Source organism: Acyrthosiphon pisum, chromosome A2, assembly GCF_005508785.2.
Source record: "Acyrthosiphon pisum isolate AL4f chromosome A2, pea_aphid_22Mar2018_4r6ur, whole genome shotgun sequence".
Lineage (NCBI taxonomy): Eukaryota > Metazoa > Arthropoda > Insecta > Hemiptera > Aphididae > Acyrthosiphon > Acyrthosiphon pisum.
In genome coordinates this window covers 41982839-42003312 of record NC_042495.1, presented here as the reverse complement: position 1 = coordinate 42003312, position 20474 = coordinate 41982839, and the positions used below count along the sequence as shown (strand labels likewise).

The window sequence follows — 20474 nt, the reverse complement described above, 5'->3', positions numbered from 1 at the left end:
CATTTTAATATCTTAAATTTAAAAAGAAAAATTTTTATGAATTTCTAACTCGAAATAATTTGCAAATTTTCGTGATTTTTCCATATTTTGTCATTTTTTGAACTTTAAATGTTTATAAAAAAAAACTGTGACTAACGATTTTTAATATTTTTCATCTGCGTATGAAACAATATACTAGGAGCTTTCTATTAAATTTTCAAGCTTTTTTATCCAACAATTAATAAAATTTTATTGATATTTTTAGAAAAAAAACTAAAAAAAAATGGAAAATGAAAATGTCCGTAAAGAGTTCAAAATAAATCAAAATATTTTAAAAATGTTATGGTGTATAGAAAACGCTAAGATAAATATTCAGTCAAAATTTCATGTATCTACGGTCATTGTTTTTAAAGTTACACCAAAAACCAAATTCAATTTTGTGAAAAATCGATTTTGCGTAAAAATTCCCGTTTTTCCTTAATTTTTCTTTTGTTTTTCCCGGCGCTTTTGAAAACTACTGGGAAATTTAAATTTTGACCTCCCCAGTGCACCAACGATATTCACTTTCTGATCGAACAAGATACTATGAAGTTGAAAATTGAAGTATTATTTCGACACAAAAAAAAATAAAAAAAAAAAAACACACATCATTGTAAAATCAATACATTCATCGTTCCACTCAGAATCTAAAATTAAATATATTTATCATTGTTATTGGCTATTTCAAGTGGTGTGAAAGCAGTAAACACTTATGTAAGTATACCTAAATGGTACCGCATTATATTAGTATAATATTAATATAGAATTCTGAATTTGTATACGATATTAAAAGTTCGAGGTTATACTTGTATACATTATTTATAATTGTTATTTGTCTAACACTAATCACCCCATCCCTATAAAAGATGGCGGAATTTCCTAAGTGCTCCGGGCACTAAAGTCAGCACTGCAAAATAGATAAAATATAATCAGTATTTTTTTTATAGTAATTTATCAGGATAGGTGTATAGTGTAGGTATGTTATATAAAAAAAATGCAGTGAATTTAAAACTAATTGTTTTAAATTTTTTCGTAATCCCACTAAATCGACGATTTCGCGGCGCCGCCTATTCGATTAATGATAATAATTATTAGCGGGTTGCGCGAAGGCGGCAGCGATGTTGTACCTATATAATGTTGTTTGGTAACAAAACAATAATATAACATTTTAATGGGTTTTTGCTGCTTTCTGGTTTTCTCGCAACCTCTGTCGCAGGAAAACATCTCGCGGCGGGAAATATGTTCACGATGCGTACACACAGACCTAGATATACAATATTATGTACTGTGAGCGAGTCCGATCGATTCGTCTCGGGGAAAACTCGACCGGATGATAGGTATAGGTATAGTTATATGAAAAGCGTTTGGCGAGCGACGTTCACACCCAGACGGGCCCGAGACAGACCGAAACGGGAGCGGGACACGACGTCGGGCTGCAGTTTAATATATTATAATATTGTAATCGTTTTAATTATTGAAATACACGTCCGAAGACTTAGCCAGTGGGGGTATATCTATGTAGAAGTATATACGCTTTTAATTATTGACCTGAGCCACCAATAAAATATATATACTACATAAAATGTATATGGAATATGACGTAAAAAAACAAAACGGCACAAGCAAGAGTAAAACGCGAAGAAGAAAACTGGCACGTCCGGCAGTAGGGAGCGGTGTTTTTTTTTTATAAGTAAATTCGGATCAGCTCAGTAGTGGCGGTCGCGTTCCATTAGTTCCAATTAAGTCGTTTCGCGCCCCTGCGGAGGTGCAGTACGCAGCGTTTCTGTCGCGGCAACTAACAGGACCAGTTGGCAGTCTACAGCAGTCGGTACGCGAACATGGCTAACGAGAAATCACTCAAAGAGTCCCTGCTGGCCGCGTCGCCGTTCCTGATCAAAGTCGTGGAAATCGTGAGTATAATTTCAATGTATATTATAATATGCACATATATTATATAGCTGGCAGCCTGCAGGCTGCGTCAGCCGTTATTAAATTATCCCCATATAAATAATTTTACATAATATATTGTTCAATTTAAAGTTCGACGAAGATATTTAAGTCATTATTGCTTCAAATCGATCATATTGTGTGACGTTAATGCAAAATAATTATGTACGTAGATAGATATGCTCGTATAATGACGCAGTATACTGAAAACATACAACACTTATGTAATTTCGATGTGGAGCAAAGGAATCAAAACGTAGACAACTATAGAAGATACTATATATAAGCATACTGCATAGGTACAGTAGTATATCTTTTCAGTTGATTTAATCAAAAAAAAATTTAAATAGGTCATGCGAAACCTATTTATAAAATATATTTCGGAATATCGAAGGAAAATAGAAAATCCACTTTGGACAAGTCATTTTTCGATTTGTACAGTACAAGTATAGTTTCCAAGGAAAGCACAATATAACAGACAAAACAAAATGGGAACAAGCGAATGCATGCAGTCTTATAAAATCCAGACGGGCTTCGATTGCTTCGAGTCAGTGAATCATAGATGTATATTATGAAAATACGTATCCCCCTGAGAACCATTTTTATATTTCCTACTATAGAACTCGAAAAAATCGTTTCCTGTGATGAAATGTGAACGCAGCGGAAAGCAATAACGGCTCTCCGATCGAAATCTATGCTTGCAACAATCATGGGCGGCTTTAGGCTATATATAATATGATTGGTGGTAGCATAATTCACGATTTCGCTCGTGTTTCAGATACTGGGATTGACCAGCATCTGTCTGATCATCAGTCCATACTCGTCGAGACTGCACACCAGCACTGGTAGAGCGGGTTTCGTGTACTCGGCCCTATCCGGTGCCATCCTGGTCGACCTTCTCATAGTGGTCAGCCATTTCTTACAACAAAAGATACCGAAAAAGCCGGTAAGTCCACAGTTACTATTTATTACATCGGTGATCGTGTACGGAGTATATGCACCCATATATACTACATGCATATACAGGTGCGCAACAAACAGATTTTTGGGATATTTTATTCACATACGCACAGTGTATAAAATACAATATAGGTATTATATATATATAAATATATAGTGGATGGTAGATCTGTATAAATTCTTTTGATAAAAGGACATTTTCTAAAAAAAATCAAGTAGGTAGATATAAGAAATCTAAAATACTTATTTATAAAGTTACACAAAAATTTAACTGATTTTTAAATATAGGTATAAGAACCATAGGCATTAAACATAATTTAAAACAATTTAAATAAATTATAAAAAATAAAACAGTTTAATTTTAATTTAAAATATTATTTCATCGTTAATCATTGTATGTAATAGGTACAGTGTAAACCTTCCACATATGCGCACTATTACATCTTAAACGTAGAAAAAATATGTAAAAAAGACGAGAACGCGCCGATTAAATTTATTGAATTCTAGATAAATCATAGATTACAACCAGACCCAAACGCCACCTTTAAAATCCTTACTACTAAGAGAGCAGTTTTTTTTTTTTTTGGGGGGGGGGAGGGGGCTGCAGTATCATTCATATTTTTTTCTTTATTAATTACTGTAAACATTTTCCATAAAACCAATCCTCTGCTAAGTTATTATATTTTTAAATGAATTATAATAAATATAAATTACAGAACTACTTACAATATTTCATCATACATTTTTAACAACTAATTTAAATTTTATTTTAATACAAAAGTTACGTTATTAAAATTATATATTTCTAATTATACTGTAATTTTTAAATTAATTGAAAACATTTTGCAATATTGAAAAAAGCAGATTTTAGAAACCGATTTTACCGTCTTTTTTAAGACTTATTATCAAATGTTATATACTTAGGAAGTTATGAATACATTCGGGGGCTTAGTTCCCTCAAACATCCACGCTTAGTTAGCACTATTACGTGGAAGTATACTGTGGCGGGGCCACATTACATTATTACAATATTGTACTACGGTCGCCAATGGTGCGATAAACTAGCCAAATACAGAGTGTAATTAATAGAAGACTTTTGTCTTTTTAATAAATATTTTTGAATTGTTTTTTTATAATATATTTACAGATGCTTGAGCTACACATATAGTAAAACATTTTTTATTTTTATTTTTTAATACTAAGTTAAATAAAGTTGATCTAGTCGTAAAAAATATTTTAAATTCAAAAAGTATATACTTTTTAAAAATATTTTAAAAGAATTTTCAAATAGGTACTTGTTAAAATCTAAATATTTTTTTTTTTTTAAAGTTAGGTATCACTTTTCAAACTAATAACTCTTACTTCTAAAAAATTGGCATTTTCAAAAATCATAAAAAATAAACAACTCGACTTAGATAAATGTTTTTACATAAAAAGTTTTCCAAAAACAAGTTTTACAAATTTACTATTTTGAAAATTTCAAAAAAATGTCCAGTTTAAGACTGCAACACCTCAAAATACTGGTTTATTAGGTATAATGTGTTCTCTATATTGTTTCTCTGTGTAATGTAATGTAAATTATAATATTGAGAATGCTCTCTCGTGGTCAATAATTTAACTATATTTTATTGCGTTCTTGAACTAAAATCCACATAAGATGGTGTACATAAACTAGGATTTGTTATATTTCGAGTAGTTGCAGTCTTGAATTGGATAGTCGAATATTAAATGTTAAGCGCCCAAGTCAATAAATTATATAGAAAAAAATGTACCTATTAGAATAAAACTTATTCTATTTGTCAGGTCTTCCTGTTATACACTGCAATAAAATATTTTAAACTTATACATTATCGTCATGTCGTATGTCACAAAGTATAAGTTGTTTTTTTTGCATTTTTAGAGTTTAATTGTGTCGTGCTGGTACGGCGTAATGCTGGCCATAGCCGCCGGCATCATATTCTCTGATTGGAGAGCGCTCCAATTCGCCCTCCAAGTGCGTCCATCAAAGAACCGGATGGACCTGATGATATCTTCGGCTATTACAGCCACGCTGACGTCCATCACATTTTTTGCCGACTTTGTGTTGACGTTCAGGTACGGATGAAACCACAAAAAAGTATACGAGTGGTGCCTACCTTACCTTGTATACTCTGGCACAGGATATTAACTAGAATCAGCTAGCTTTTCTTTTCATGATCATTATTTTACTTTTCATCGAACGCCTCCAAAAATCCACGGTTATTTTTTATATCATAATATACACTTTTTTCACGTAAATTGCACTTTTTTTTTATTAATGATAATATATGACGAATCCAATATTGTAACTTAAAGTCTAGCAACACTACGGTTCGCAGATAATGGGTAATACATATTATTATTACAATTCTACATAATATCTATAATATACATTATGTTATATGCGATAAATACGTCTAGGGTCCGGTAGTTAATACACTGATAGGTACTGCCTAAAAACACATTTATGAAATTATAAGACAAAATTGTTTTTAAATTTTAAACCAATCTGTAAACCAACCTCAATTATCAAATACATATAGTTATGTCTTAGGCATTTGGTAGGTACTTATACAAATTTTTGATTTATTGTAACTATACTTCATTATGTATTCATAGAGAATTTTGTCTAAATGCGATCAACTGGCATAATATATAGCACTAGTATAGTTCTAACAATAATTAAAAGTACAACTTGCTTTGTGAAAAATTAAACTACCTATGTATCATAAGCTTTCAAAACTGAAATTGGTAACCTTAGAATTTTAATCTACGAAGTACAAAAAATGTCATCAATATTTTCCTAAAAACTATAAGATTAAATTGTAGGTACCTATATTATATTAGTACTATCAAGCTATGATTCAAATTTTTACCAAATTAATCTAGATATTTTAATGACCATTAAACCATGTTTCGTAAATACATACAATTGACTTCCTGACCCTTGTGATAACCCCGTAATTATATCTAACTTGCGTACATTTCTATATTATTTACACTTTAAGCTATGTCATACATGTTAACTATATTTGTAAGTGGTATATTTTTTTTACTAACTATTTATATACAATCAATATCATTATATAGGTAATTTGGTATTTGTGTCTTCAATAAACATAAATTTAGTATTATACATATTATATAATATAGATACCTACTTACACAGTTACACACTATGTTATGGTTATTTTTTGCTTCAATAAAATAATACCTCAGTAGGTCTGCGTTTTTAATTCAAATTCCATTTAGTATTTCTACTAATAGACATAATATGCATATTTTATTAATACTAAAATAAATTATCAATTTTATATCAAGTATTTCATAAACATTTTTATTACACATAACGTCATAAAGTATTATAATAATCAAAGTAAAAAAAAAAAATTTTCATTACACACAAATATTAATTGGTCAAATAACACACTTAATACTTATATTATATTATTATACCTAAATAAATAAAATATAATTTTAAAATATATATATATATATATATTTATATACATAATTAGAATGCCTTTATTGTAACTTTGAAAAATGTAATTAAAAATTAATTTAGTAATTTAAAAGGCCTGATTTTTTAATATATTAATCATTTTAATTATTTAAATAAAGGTAAAAAAGAACGTGTTATGTAAAACCTAGAGGAACATTTAAGTTTAAAGATACTTCCCTTAGTTAAGTGGAACCATTTGTTGGAATGTTCTATAGATTAATGGTTTTTAGAATTTCTGTATAATGTATTCAATGATTGTTAAAAATTATATTATTTTATATTTTTGCATTGTATTTCAATTTTCTAAAATTAATCTATGGTATATAAAATAAAATTATTTTTCAAAATGTCATTAATATGTGTCTCAAGATATCACAGACAAATTATATTTTATTGTCTAAATACTAATGGAATATTTATGTTACACATCTAAGCTTATAAAATCATTGTTGTTTTTAATCATATCCTAGAATGAAGGGTTAAATGTATTATGATATTGACATTATTTAAAACTAATTTCAGAAAAGGATAACAATTTGTCAACAAGAATGTGGGATATTATTTATGTAATTTAAGTACCTAGATATCTATCACATTCTCGGTGGTTGACACTGATTATCTTTCCAAATATTATCCATGTTAAAAGGTTGGTTAATACAACCTGAGTACTGTTCTAGTGTATTAATGTCTTGACTGGTGACAGAAGATGGTTTTTCATTATCCATAGTAAAAAATGATGTGTTCATGTTTTCGGCTACGGGATGTAATTTTTGTCCTAAAGACGCAGATAAGGGATATGACGATTTAAAGTACCTTGAACTGTTAATCTTGCTCATCGGGTTTGGTGTTACTTGAGATTGCTTTTGGAATTTAGAATTTAGCATATAGTTTATACTCTGTTTAGTATTGGATAAATAATTTAAATTTGACGAAAATGGTTTTTTAAATGTGTGCATTTTTGTTGGTAAAGTGCATCCAAAATCTTTTGAACTGTTGTCATTAGTCCAAACAGTGTGCAATGGTAATCTAGGTAAGTTATTTTCTAATTCATTCATATTACAATTTTCTACAACAGAATTTGATGTATTAAGCTTTTTTACTTCTTGTTGTTTCTGGGAAAATTGTATACCAACAAACTTTTGGTTATTCGCGGGGTTATTCACATTAAATCTAGATGGTTGACGAGGAGTTTCCATTTGCGTAACTGGAGCAAAATTGTTATATTTCTTGTCATTATTTTTATGTTGAACCAAGTTAACATTTTCTTTTCTGGGACAATCGTTTGAATGATTCGGTTTAAAAGGTTTAAACAACAGACTTTTGGATGAAGTTGGTGGAAATACATTAATACGTTGATTACTGTTATTAGGAATAATGGGAACAAATCGCACTCGGTTACCATGTGGGTTTATTGAAATATTCTTCTTTAAATCTTCCCATCTTTCCTTCAATTGAAAATTTAAAAACGAGAATTGTTTTATTACCAAGTAGGTACATCTAGACAACAATAATTAATGCTTACATAGTCTTTCACTAGTCACTACTACCATGCTATAGCTACACTAGTAAAATGTTCATCTACACTTCTAAAAACATTAATTTTGTGTTAGTAAAATTCTAATTAAATTTTCAATAAGTATGTACTTACATAAACAACTACCTAGTTGAACAATACAATATTTTGTTTATACAGGTCAGATTAGCTTAACTTAACTTAACAGTCAAAGTAGTGGTTAAAGGTAAATCAACATCAAATTAGGTATACCAACTTGGTCAAAATCAATGTCTATTAAAGGTGGACCAGTGGGTAACGCTCTGTTGTACAGTAGGTGTCAATTGTCAAGTGGTGTTGTTGGTGTGTTAAATTTTAATTCAATGATATACCATTGTGTACAAAAGTGGTCAACAACCGGCAGACTGTGCGACTATACCATGCAGCCATTATTTTTTAAAAGATTAATTTTTATCAGACACGACCCGCAAAACTTTTTTAATTTTTGAATGTGGCCCCAGAGTCCAAAAAGATTGCCAACCACTGGTATACAAAAAACAATTCCTGAACGTGGACCGTGTGTCAGCCTGATATTTTATATTATATTAATATTCCTATTAATAATAATAGGTAGGTTGAAATGTTGAATTTTTGTAAAAATCCAATTGCATTTGCATACCTATTGTCCTAAAATTATCAGTGATAGAGGAAAATTTAAGCATCATTTGTTTTTAAATTCATGTATTACTATTAATAACTTAAAAGGAACCTGTATTACATTTTAAAGCTTTTAAAATAATTTTTTATCGACATTTATAGATAAAAATAAAATAAACCGAGTACCTACTGTCTAAATTTTAGGTAAGCAAGGTTACCAAACAATTTATTATAATACAATTTTAATAAATATAACCTCAAGGAAACCTCCTTCAAATTTGATGATCAGAGCATTGTTTCCTACTAGAAAAAGTGTCTCCAGAATACAGACATATTGCAAAACCAGTAGATACATTTATTGTTATACTCAGAATCTTAAATATAAAAGGACAGAATATAGCTTAATCCTCTACATAGGTATTATGCTATAATAAAAATTGCCAATATATTGTCTATCTCATGGTAATTACTAATTACTAATTATATACCCACCACTTCTGAGGTAAGATTTACATTTTAGTATAGGTAACAACACCTGAAAAACCTATACAATAAACTATGTATCTATCTGTACCTCCAGTAAATCGTATAAGCACCATAAAGGTAAAAATATTTTCCCAAGTGACAATTTACGATAAATTTAATTGTGTAATTTATATATATACATATAAAAGAAGAATAGGTACCTATAAATAGGTATAAATACAGACCTATTTCTGATATTATATTTTACAATTTTGAACAATGTACCTATTTGTAACCAGAATGTTCTGACACGATAAATAAAATATAAAATTTACCTGTTCGGCTTGGGCTAGTAAAGTCCAAAGGCTTCTCCATGTAGTAAATTTTTTCCTGTCGCTAAAATTGAATTTCATTTCTGTCGAAGCATATCTTGTCGAAAGAGGAGACACATAGGTATCATATACAGAGTTAGACATGGTTCAAGAAAGAATAATCAAAATTAAACTATAAGCTTAAATCGAAAAAAAATAATAACACAATGAAGATTAATGATTATTGAAAAAATTAATATAAATATTAATATTGAAACAAGATTGAAATATGATATAACTACGTAGGTAGAGAACTAGAAAAGTAGAAAATGCAAATTGTCGAATTATTAAAACGTGCTTAAATAGTGTATGATGATAAGAGTTATCTATAATCAATAATTTAAATAATATAATTATTTCTTATCATGAATTTTTTATTAGCCTCTCGAATTAAAGCACGATTTAAGATATATTATCTTAAATCGTGAATTAAAATAAAATTATGTTTAATTCATGATTAGCCTTTAAAAATTAAAAAGAATTTTTAAGATATCATTATAATATAATATTAAATATATTATCATAGACATGAAGTCCAAGTACCTACATTTCTATGTAGTGTGTACCTACTAACTACTAACTGATTTGTATAATATAGTACTATCACAGAATAATATAATGGTACTATTGACTGGGTAGGTATGGTATTGAGTAGGTTTCCACTTTTCAAGTTTCTATTAGAAAGTAGAAACTCTAAACGAAAACTACGTACAATAATTTAACTTGAAAACTTCTGTATTATGAATTATGATTGAATTATTCTAAAAGTAGTAAATTATAGTGATAGCATGTATAAATGTATGTAATATGTATTATTAAGAGGCAATTAACTATATATTTATAGCGATAATGTCAAACAATGAAATTAAATAATAAATATGTAAATATTAATTCAATTTTTGTAATGTTTATAATTACCAATTATAAAAATTGAATTAAAATAAAAACTAAGTATAATATTTAAAAAGAAAACGGGACATCTTCTTTACTAGGTACACAACTTCGAGAAGGTTGGTAGAGATTCTGTCACCTATAAATCCCAAAACCTTTTTGAAGACTGACTAACATCCGATAAAAAATATATTATTTAGGTAGGTACTACAAAAACTGAATAAATGACAATTTTAAACTATTGTCGACATCTGAGTAGGTACTGAATAGATGAATAGAGCATTTTTTAAATCAATTTAAAGATAAGCGAAATATATTTTTATATTAAATTGTAGATTGTGTATTAAACTGTTACGTTAAGAAGTTTAATTTTAAATAATTTTCTCATTTCTGTTTAATTTTTATCAAAGTTTTGGATATTGCTACTGACAAAAGTATTGTTATAATATTATAATTGAATTATAACAAACATTGTTGTATAGTAAACCTTCTATTAAAGTTTTGTTAAAAGTTTATTTTACATTATATCTTTCTGTATAAATTTACAAATATAATAGAATTAAAAAAAAAAAACCAACATCGGTACTAGGCACAAATAAAGTTTTTACATAGGTTTGGTACCTAACTTACTAAACCTTTCTATTAATTTAATTATACCTATATTTTATTTATTAATTATCTGTGTAATTAAAATGTTTAGTTTTTTTATATTTTAGCCACAACTGAAAAATTATAAGGAGAAAATGTATTGATCTCAAGTCTTAACTTAAAATATAAGAATATCAGGTCCACATTTTTCGAGACTGATTTTGATTAAACTCTGTCTATGTATAAAAAAGGTCTTCGTCAAAATATTTGAAAAGAAAGAAAGAAGCCCACAAACTACTAAGAACAAAGTTTATATATTATTTTGTTTAAATTAATTATAATATTTCTTATAATATGATAAAGTACCTACCTACTTAATAACAGTAATTTGAAATATTTTTTAATACCTATTTAAAAACTTATCTTAATGCAATAAAATCAGAAATTATAAGAGTTAGTAGGCTCTAATGCAATATAATACAATTGCTATTAAATAATAATGCTATAACCATAATTCCAGAAATGTTTAAGTTACATTGAAATATTTTTATTTAGGTAAGTATGCCAAATTCCAATTAAATTTATATTTGAAAACAATTAATTCAAAGTTCCAAATCTTAAATGTTATAATTTAATTTTAAATGTGCATACATTGTAGACTGTAGAGCATATAAATTATGCAATTACCTACTTACTGTGTACACCGTACAAATATTGTTGATATACTAATATTATTTAAATATAAGTATAGGCAGGCAAATAAATTATAATTTAGGTATCTATAAATATTGTTCAAATGGAAGTATAATGGAAGCTATTTACACACAAATGACAACTATAGGTATCTAAAATTGGTTATATGTACTAATTAGGTTAGTGATTAGTGATTAGGTACGGATTAGTGATTAGGTACCTAGTACTTACAAAGCAATTTACTATTATTTAGTTCTTAATTGTTATAACTTTTTTATTTTATATCAGTTTATAATTCGCACCCCTAAAAGAATAGTGACACAAATCAAAGTATCAAAATGTTGGGAAATTACTTTTAATGTTTCATTATGTATTTACTGATTATAAATAGGATTTACTGTAAATCTGATTTCAGTTTGACTTGTGTCATTAATTCTGTTTGGAAAAAAAATATTTTTCAATTTACGTCACATAAAATTAAATTAAATTTGTAATAATAATATTATTAATAATATTCAAATGTATAACTTGTCTTATAACATTTAAGATCAATAACTCGTATTTTTGAGTTACCTATGTCACTATTCTTTCAGTGGTGCGAATTATATTTGTGAATTAAGTAGTAAAATAAACATTTATTTAGGTAACTTTCTATTTATGTAAATTCAAGCATCTATTAAACTAAAATATAACTATTAATTCTTATTAATTCTTAATTGATTACTTACCCAATTTTCTGTATCGTTAAAATAGTACATTTTAGCTCCATACATATTAAACGTATCTTTGAGTTTTTTTTTAAAAATTTGTGCTGCTCTAAAATATGTAATAAAAAAAATACATGTGTTAATTACATTTAAACTGTCTAAAATTAATTTACTATACTTTACTTTAATGATTTAAAAGATATGAATAACTTTGAATCATCTTCACATTCAAATTTCAGTAACAGTGATGGATGATTGATCACAAAATAGTTAATTTCCTAAAATATAAATAATTAGGTATTAATTTATAAATTATGTATATATCTAGTTAATAATATTCCTACAGTTCTGATGTAATATTTATTATTATTTCCCCTAGATAGTCCATAGATCATCATAATTGTGTTACGCAGGCTTTTTTGTACAATCAGTGGCTTATTAGTATCACTTTCTGTCAGGTATGTTCCGTTGTACGTGTCAATAGCAATGTCAACTGCAGCTAAACTTCTATACATTATATAGCCAAAGCCTTTATTTAAACCTCCACTGCCTTTCAGTAGTCGTACACTGTAAATTGAACCACACTTTCTGAAATATAAAAGAAGTCGATAAAATATAGTTTTAAGTTTAAATATGTTTTTATCAGTATGACGCATTGTATCTGTCTTACAAACGTAAAACATGGCAAATTGTATGTTCACAATAATATATTTTACCGATAATGTGTAATTTCTAAAATTAGAGTGAAATAACCTCTTATAAAGTTGAAAGGTAAGATTATCTAGATCCTAGGGCATTTCAATATCTTATAGTCTTTTTGTTATTAATATTTTTTAATTTTAAAGAAAGTTATAATAGTATTTTAAAATTGTAAATTGTTAGTACCTACATCTCAAAATACTCATAACTCGCTTTAAAATTAAAATATAATATAAAGCCCATCTAAGATGCCCTAGATAACAATCTTACATTTAAACTTTATATGAGGTAATTTCACTATAGTTTTAGAAATTACAGAGTAAAATGAATTATTGTGAACGTAAAATTGTCCGTGTTGTACGTTTAAGACAATGTTGATGAACAGATGACTATAAATATTACCGCTATAATTTATGCCAGAGGACACTTTCAAATATTACAACTAGGTACTTATAGAATGATCTTAAGTTACCTACTCCGTACTCGATTATATGTTAATATAATTTTACCAAAATATAGAAGTCTTTTTCGTACGTTTTTCTATGCTTAATGAAAAAATGAATTTATTAGCACAATTTTCAGTTAAAATTAAAATGTATCAAATATAAGTTGGAGTTTTCATTAAGATGTACCTATAATCTTAATTTCTATAGACTATAGGTAATCATATAAAAATTGATTGAATATAATGTTAAAATGTACCTAATTAACTAATTATAAGGGATTTAACTTTATTTAACCTACCTATACTCTGTTTAATTATCTGCATCTACCTACATAGTATTGATAGGTGCAAATCACCAAGCCCAGATTAAGGATCAATTGGGCCCCGCCCCCGGGACACCATACACTTAGTGAGCCCTTTTTTAACTTTAACTTCAAAATAATTGTATCATTAGTCATTACATATTGGCAATGATTTTATATTATCGTATAATTTTTAACTATACAAAAAATATACAGGGTATATCTTATGTCTTTGTACATGGGTTTTTTTAACAATTATAAATCGATGATATGGAATTTCGCTAAAACAAAAAAGAAGACGCGTTTCTTTATTTTTAACAGAGATTTTTTTTAAAAAATTTCAAAATATTTAAACACGCAGTTGTACCAATAATAAAATCGACTTTATTTTTTCAAATGGGTTCATTAATCTATTTTTTCAAATCACTATATTTTTTTATGGATTCGGGTAAAGCTTTTTTTCTGAACATTTTGACAGTCAAATGATCAATTGGTTCGATTCCCTTGCCCCCTCTTATTCTGGGCTTCCAAATCACCCAAAAATATTAGGGCGGCTTAAGCACACAAGATTTTTTATAGGAAGCAAAGCCTTCACACTCCTCATCTATTGATACTCCTTATATCTGTTACATTTGATATCTCTATTAATAAATTAAATATTTAAATAAAGTATTTATAAATTATATAGGTAAATATAAAAAAATATATTTTCTTCAGGTATTGTAAACATAATGTTGACCCAGGAGAGCTAACGCGTTTTATGTTTACCATAGGTACTATAGAGAAACTCAATAAATATCCATTATACACCATTATATAATATTATAATGTATACGATCTGTATAAAACAGATCCATTGTACCTATATTTTTATGTATTATTGTATTTTATATTTTAATATAAGATAAATAATAATATGATAATAATAATATTATAGGTACCTAAATATAAGCCATATATTATGCACATTATAGTCATATATTATTCTGAAATATTATATTTTAAAATTCGAAACCAGTGATTCTTAACTTTTTTTGAATCACATTTTATAATATTTTGAATTTTCACGGAAAATAAGACAGTACCTACTTAAATAGGTATGTTTTTTTAATTTTAAAATATATTACATAATGCATATACCTAGCATATATAGCACAAAACAGTTTACATACTCGTACATATTAGTCACTAAATAATAATAATATATAATAAATACACTTAAAAAAGTGGATAAGTGGATGTCGCTCTGCTGTACAGTAGGTTACAAGTGGATCAATGAATAATGGATTGTATTAAATTTGAATTCGATGATTGTATAAGAAAAACGATTCTGAGCGGAGACGGTTTACCATTTTGTATTGTTATTATTTATTATAGCCTGTAAGTTTAATTTATATTATAAAATTATTTTTATTATTCTTTTCTATGGTGATGAACAAGGCGTTAGAAATTAAAATCCCGTTTTTAGCGGTTTTTCGTAATGTGTCGGTGGTTTTCCCGTGGCATTAAATAACAATTGAAAAAATCGAAAAATGATCTGTCTAAAGTACCATCTTGATCCAATTTTCTAAAAGATAATATAAGTACTATATGTTGAAATCGAAGCAATCCTTCTGGTAGAAATGTTGTATACAAGATAGAAATAAATAAATATTTAAACAAACAAACAAACACTATTGTAAAACCACTGGCTTCCTCACTCCGCTTAGAATCTAAAAATTTCCTTATTTTATAATTTTACACTGATTTTAAAATGTTGGCGGAACACTTATTCTAAGTCCACGGAACACTCGTTAAGAATCACTGTTCTAAATTAACTTATTTGAGTGTGTCTACAACTTATAGGTATAGATTTAAATAGTAACTTTTTTTTATGTGGAAACTGGAAAGTATTGGTATTATAAATAAATTTATATTCATCTTTATATTTCGGCAAAAAATGAGATAAATGATCGCCAATGACAATACAATACTCAATTTAATATAAGTATCATGATTTTCGGGTGGAAAAATGAATACTTGATCGTATTAGGTAACAATCACTGAATAACGATAAAAAACAAATATATAATTGTTATATAATATATTATTACTTTAATAGTCAATAATAAAAAAATATTGCGGCGAGATTTCGCATCATTTAAGTGCGAAAAAAAACGAGAATTCATCGATAATTTCATTGTCTAAAAGTTCAATTCCAACAGGAACAAAAAGCGAATAAGCGATATTAAATGGTGCTGTAAATCAGCTGATGCATGATGTCATATTTGGTCATATGCTCAACGGTGCTATCTCTTTAGTCCTTGGAATTCAATCACCTATGGGAACAGTCGTGTAGGAGTATAATATTCTACTCGTTGCATCGTATGCCTAACAGAATGCATTTTATTCCAGCAGATAATTATTTTTTATTTTTGCAAAGAAAAATCTTTATACTTTATTAAATACGGATTAATCGCAGATAAAATGAAAATTGTATTTTTCGGCACCCGCGGAGGTGTGGGAAGTCCACTGAATCGTAACTATCGTGAACGACAATGATTTTCAACTACTTGCATTCGTCAAAATACGAATACGATTTACGTCTCCCCGGTGTAACTAGCGTCTCTACACTACAACGTCCCTCTGGTTGGTGTATGCTTACTTGGCAAAGTTGACGAATTTCTCAATGGTGTAGTGCTGTGGCAGGTTTCCCACGTACACCTCGCGATCGTTGTCGGGCTCTGGGTCATCACGCTGGCTGGTCGGCTTGTACACTATCTGCGAATTGATGGTCATTATGGCGTAGTCCATGTCCACCAGCAAGTCGGCCATAACAATGTTACGATTTTTATTGAAATTTATAGTCTGATAGGATGGCGAAAAGGCAACTGTAGACGCACGGTGCCCAAAGCAAAAAAACGGGTGTCGGTCTGTGCGCAAGCGGAGACCTTGCGACCAAATGAAGACTTCGGCGAATGCGAATCCCTTTGGCAATGGGCAGCGGGCCGCGGGTCGCGGGTGACCATCGGGCGAGCGCAGACACGAGAAGGGGTTGACCTTGGCAGTCGCGGTCGTCGTCGTGATGTCTGCCACGTCTGACTGCATCGTTGACCGGGGTGGTGCGGGGGGACCAGACGGTCCTGTCAAGAGACGATAATGTCCAACGGTGATACGTTTTTATTTTTACATTGCATATTATTAGTATTATTATTATTATTGACGTTATCGTAACGTAAACGGCTGTCGATTGTGTATACAACTACTTTCCTACTATGATTATACTATTGCTATAATAATAATAATAATAATAATACTACGCGATCAACAATATCTTACTATTATAATACTATGTGTAAAATATATATTATTATTATTGTTGTTGTTTAGCTTTTAGACTATCTATCTATATAATATTATAATATCATATATTATTATAACTTATAACATTATTATTATTGTAATAACTTATAAACACAACAGCAAGCGCTTATCATTTGTAGGCAACGTAACCTAAACATATTTCATAGTTTTTATTACGAGTAAAATTATTGTAAATCTTTTACTATAAAGCACGGTTGTCTACGGTTCTAGACAACCGTGTTATAAAGTAAGCCAAATCAAATCACACAAATTACTGCCGACCGCGACGGAGTCATTTACCAGGTGGAATTACCAGATTTTTTGAGAGTGGGTGAGGCAGTTAGAAGATACTTTACATTACTTATCCCAAAATAAAAATAATAGTCTAAAATTAGATATTTTTGGAAACAAAAATGATTGAATGTTCTCATAATGTTTTATTTTTATTTGTAAGCTGTGGATATTAAATATTTGGATTACCTATTTACCTATGGCTGTATATTCATGTAAATCTATAGAGTACGTATAATAATATTAATTGTCCTATTGACTAGAATCCCGTTATTTTTTTAGTAGATTAAAAGCTACACATCAATTAATAATATATTATATTTGAACGACGAACGTGTTATTATATATAAAATAACTTCCACAAACAATTAATACAAAATTGTTATACTAAGTAATAGTAATTTTACGAGATAAAAAATATAGGTACATTCATTTCTAGATAATTTTATTTATTCATAAAGTACGAAATATGTTATGAAATATCAGAGGTAAATAATATAAACAAAATTGAGTATGTATTATCCTATATTTATGGTGTATAGCATATTAGCATCATATGTGTTGAAATGTTGAATACATAATGCCAAATCAATAATTGACAAAATTAAATATATACAGTTTAGTTCACAATATTAATGTTTAATTTAGGTAGGTACCTACATAATATTATGCTTAAAAAATATATTTTAATTTTTAATAGATATTAAATAATTTTATAACTAAACTATTTGTAGTACAATATTATGTATATTATTGTATAACAATAGTAAATATTATTATAATATATAGTTTATATTTTTACACACTTTTAATTAGATACACAAGGTATCCAAAAATTTAACAAAATAATTGTTATTTAAATTATTTAATTTAAGTATTTGAGTATTACATATTATGGTAATACACTATTAACTAATACGTAATAACTAATAATGATAATATATACTCTTTGCGGTTGGCACATAGTTGTACAATTATAAACTTATCAGTGGCGTATACAAGGGGTGACGTAGGGGTCAGATCTCCTCCCTTTGGCTTTGTAGTGGATAATCTTTGATGTGATTTTTGAATTGATTCAAATTCTATTAATTGTTCCCTATTGTTAAATATTTTACTACCTAAGTAAAAAGTTTTGAGAGGATAGGGGATTTTCTAATTTTCCCCTCCCATTTAACTGGTAGGTCGTTTTCTCTTTTTGATCTCCCCTTTCAGAAATTATGTCTACACCACTGAAACCTATATTCACTATATTGGATTTGAGTTACGTATATAGTATTATTCACCCCGTTTAAAAATGTTATCTATTGATTGTAGTTTATAAATTTATTAATTACCTACCAAAGGATTTACCATTTTAGTTCACTATAATGTATTTGTGTATAATATAGATACATTATTATTTATTTTCATAACATATAATTGTAATTTAAAAATATATTTTGAATTGTAAATTGAATAAACTATAAAATAATTTCGGTAATCATTCGATTATTAATTGGTAATGTATAGGGTACCTGTTTTAAGATATGTTGGCGTGATTTATAGATGTCCTTTGAAATTCATCTCAAAACCCTTGAACTATTTAATGTAATAAAGACGACTAGACTCTACAATGCATATTGCATTGTCACTTTTATGTAGAAAGAACAGAACATTTCTGGCAAAAGGTCAAACAACATTGTCTCTAGAATCAATACAAAATATTCTAATAATTTGGACTGTTGGCAATTGTTGTGGCTTTTACTATTATTATATTTTTTTTTATTAAATTTGATTATAGCAATTAATTATGATAATTAATCAATATTGAATAAAAATATACATAACTGTGTAGTTATCCTATCGATTTTATAGGAGTCACTTCAATATGTCTAACAAAAAATAAAATATGTTGATGTATAGGTAGTTAAAATAATATTTCTTATGAATTACTCAAACCTGTAATTAATTTTAAAGTCGTATTTCTTAAGTATTACCTATTTATATTTATACTTTATGTCAAAAAGTATTTAACAGGATTTTGATTAGATTCGTTAAGGAAAACAAACGGTATGATATTAAAGTTAAAGGTAAAACAGAGTAGGTATTTAAATGATAAAGGTAGGTAGTCGGAGAACTAAACTAAAACAAGCACAATTAATTGGCATTACGAAGAATTCTGTATAGAGCATAATTTTAATCATGTCAAGTATAGAATAATGATGTGGAATATAATATTGAACTGGACTAGGAGTGGTCTAGGATACTAGGTTTAGCGTTGCTTAGGTTGGAACCTTAAATTGGATACGAAGAAGTAATTCCAGAGCAACTCTAAAGTACCTACTCTTAAGAAGACTGAACTACTGAAGAGCAATTATATAAGATGCTTGTCTATTGCTTATGATATTAAACATATAACGCAGTAGCGGGCATAATCGTACAGTAAGACTCATCATTATATACTTATAGGTATATTACCTTTATCAATTTAAACCTTGAAATTATTATATTAATTTTTGTTACTTCAAAATATTCAAATATAATTGCTTTTATATAATAATATACCTACCTATATATACCTATAATCTATATATTATATAAAATTGCCAAATATTAAATAATAAAATGTAATAGTATTAGTGTATTACATATTTTACTTATTTCATAAATATTGCTTGGATATTATAAGTATTACTTGTAAGTTGTAACTTAGTACTTACCATAATATATTATAGTAGTACTCGAACTCTAAACTATTTTCTCATAGCTATAGTGTCAAAGAAAAACGACTATGACGTTTAAATCATTTTATTATTTATTGATCATTTATGTGAGATGTAATTTATGGAAAACCGAACAGCGCTCAATAAAGGTTATTAGTTTTTATTGTCTTATTATAATTGGTAGTTTGTTATGCTTATAATATACGCAGCTAGGCGATCCCTGCTGAGTGGTGAATAAAAACAATTATTTATTATAAATAGGTACGTAACATATTCGTATTTTTTAAGTTGTTATTTTTTGTTATAACTGTATTTATTATTATAGTATAATATAATTTAATAAATATTACTGTTAAGTAATATAATAGAATAAATGGTGGGGGG

General features: G+C 28.0%; 3 protein-coding genes across 4 annotated transcripts in view; 1 reads left to right on the top strand and 2 right to left on the bottom strand.

Annotated features, from left to right (window-relative positions):
* The window catches only part of LOC100160523 (adenylosuccinate lyase), a 31732-nt gene extending 15050 nt beyond the window's left edge, over nucleotides 1-16682 (bottom strand). The window contains exons 1-4 of one of the 2 annotated variants that reach the window (XM_029490768.1): nucleotides 16400-16682; nucleotides 12654-12897; nucleotides 12493-12587; nucleotides 12331-12418 (exon numbers count right to left, since the gene is read on the bottom strand). In XM_029490768.1, the coding sequence (XP_029346628.1) occupies nucleotides 12331-12418; nucleotides 12493-12587; nucleotides 12654-12897; nucleotides 16400-16569 (597 nt within the window). In that variant the 5' untranslated portion in view covers nucleotides 16570-16682. Of the gene's footprint in view, nucleotides 1-9394; nucleotides 9740-12330; nucleotides 12419-12492; nucleotides 12588-12653; nucleotides 12898-16399 lie in introns of those variants that run through there. The other variant, XM_008189631.2, reaches the window with a different exon arrangement.
* LOC100575157 lies at nucleotides 627-6022 on the top strand. The gene is made up of 3 exons (XM_003240709.4): nucleotides 627-1928; nucleotides 2744-2911; nucleotides 4826-6022. Exons 1-3 carry the CDS (start codon nucleotides 1857-1859, stop codon nucleotides 5027-5029), a joined length of 444 nt encoding a protein of 147 aa, XP_003240757.1. The 5' UTR covers nucleotides 627-1856; the 3' UTR covers nucleotides 5030-6022.
* On the bottom strand, nucleotides 6421-9384 carry LOC115034303. Its single transcript, XM_029490769.1, has 2 exons — nucleotides 7968-9384; nucleotides 6421-7890 (listed from the first exon to the last, which is right to left on the bottom strand). The coding sequence occupies exon 2, from the start codon at nucleotides 7639-7641 to the stop codon at nucleotides 7036-7038; it is 606 nt and encodes a 201-aa protein (XP_029346629.1). The 5' UTR covers nucleotides 7642-7890; nucleotides 7968-9384; the 3' UTR covers nucleotides 6421-7035.
* Nucleotides 16683-20474: the final 3792 nt, after the last annotated feature.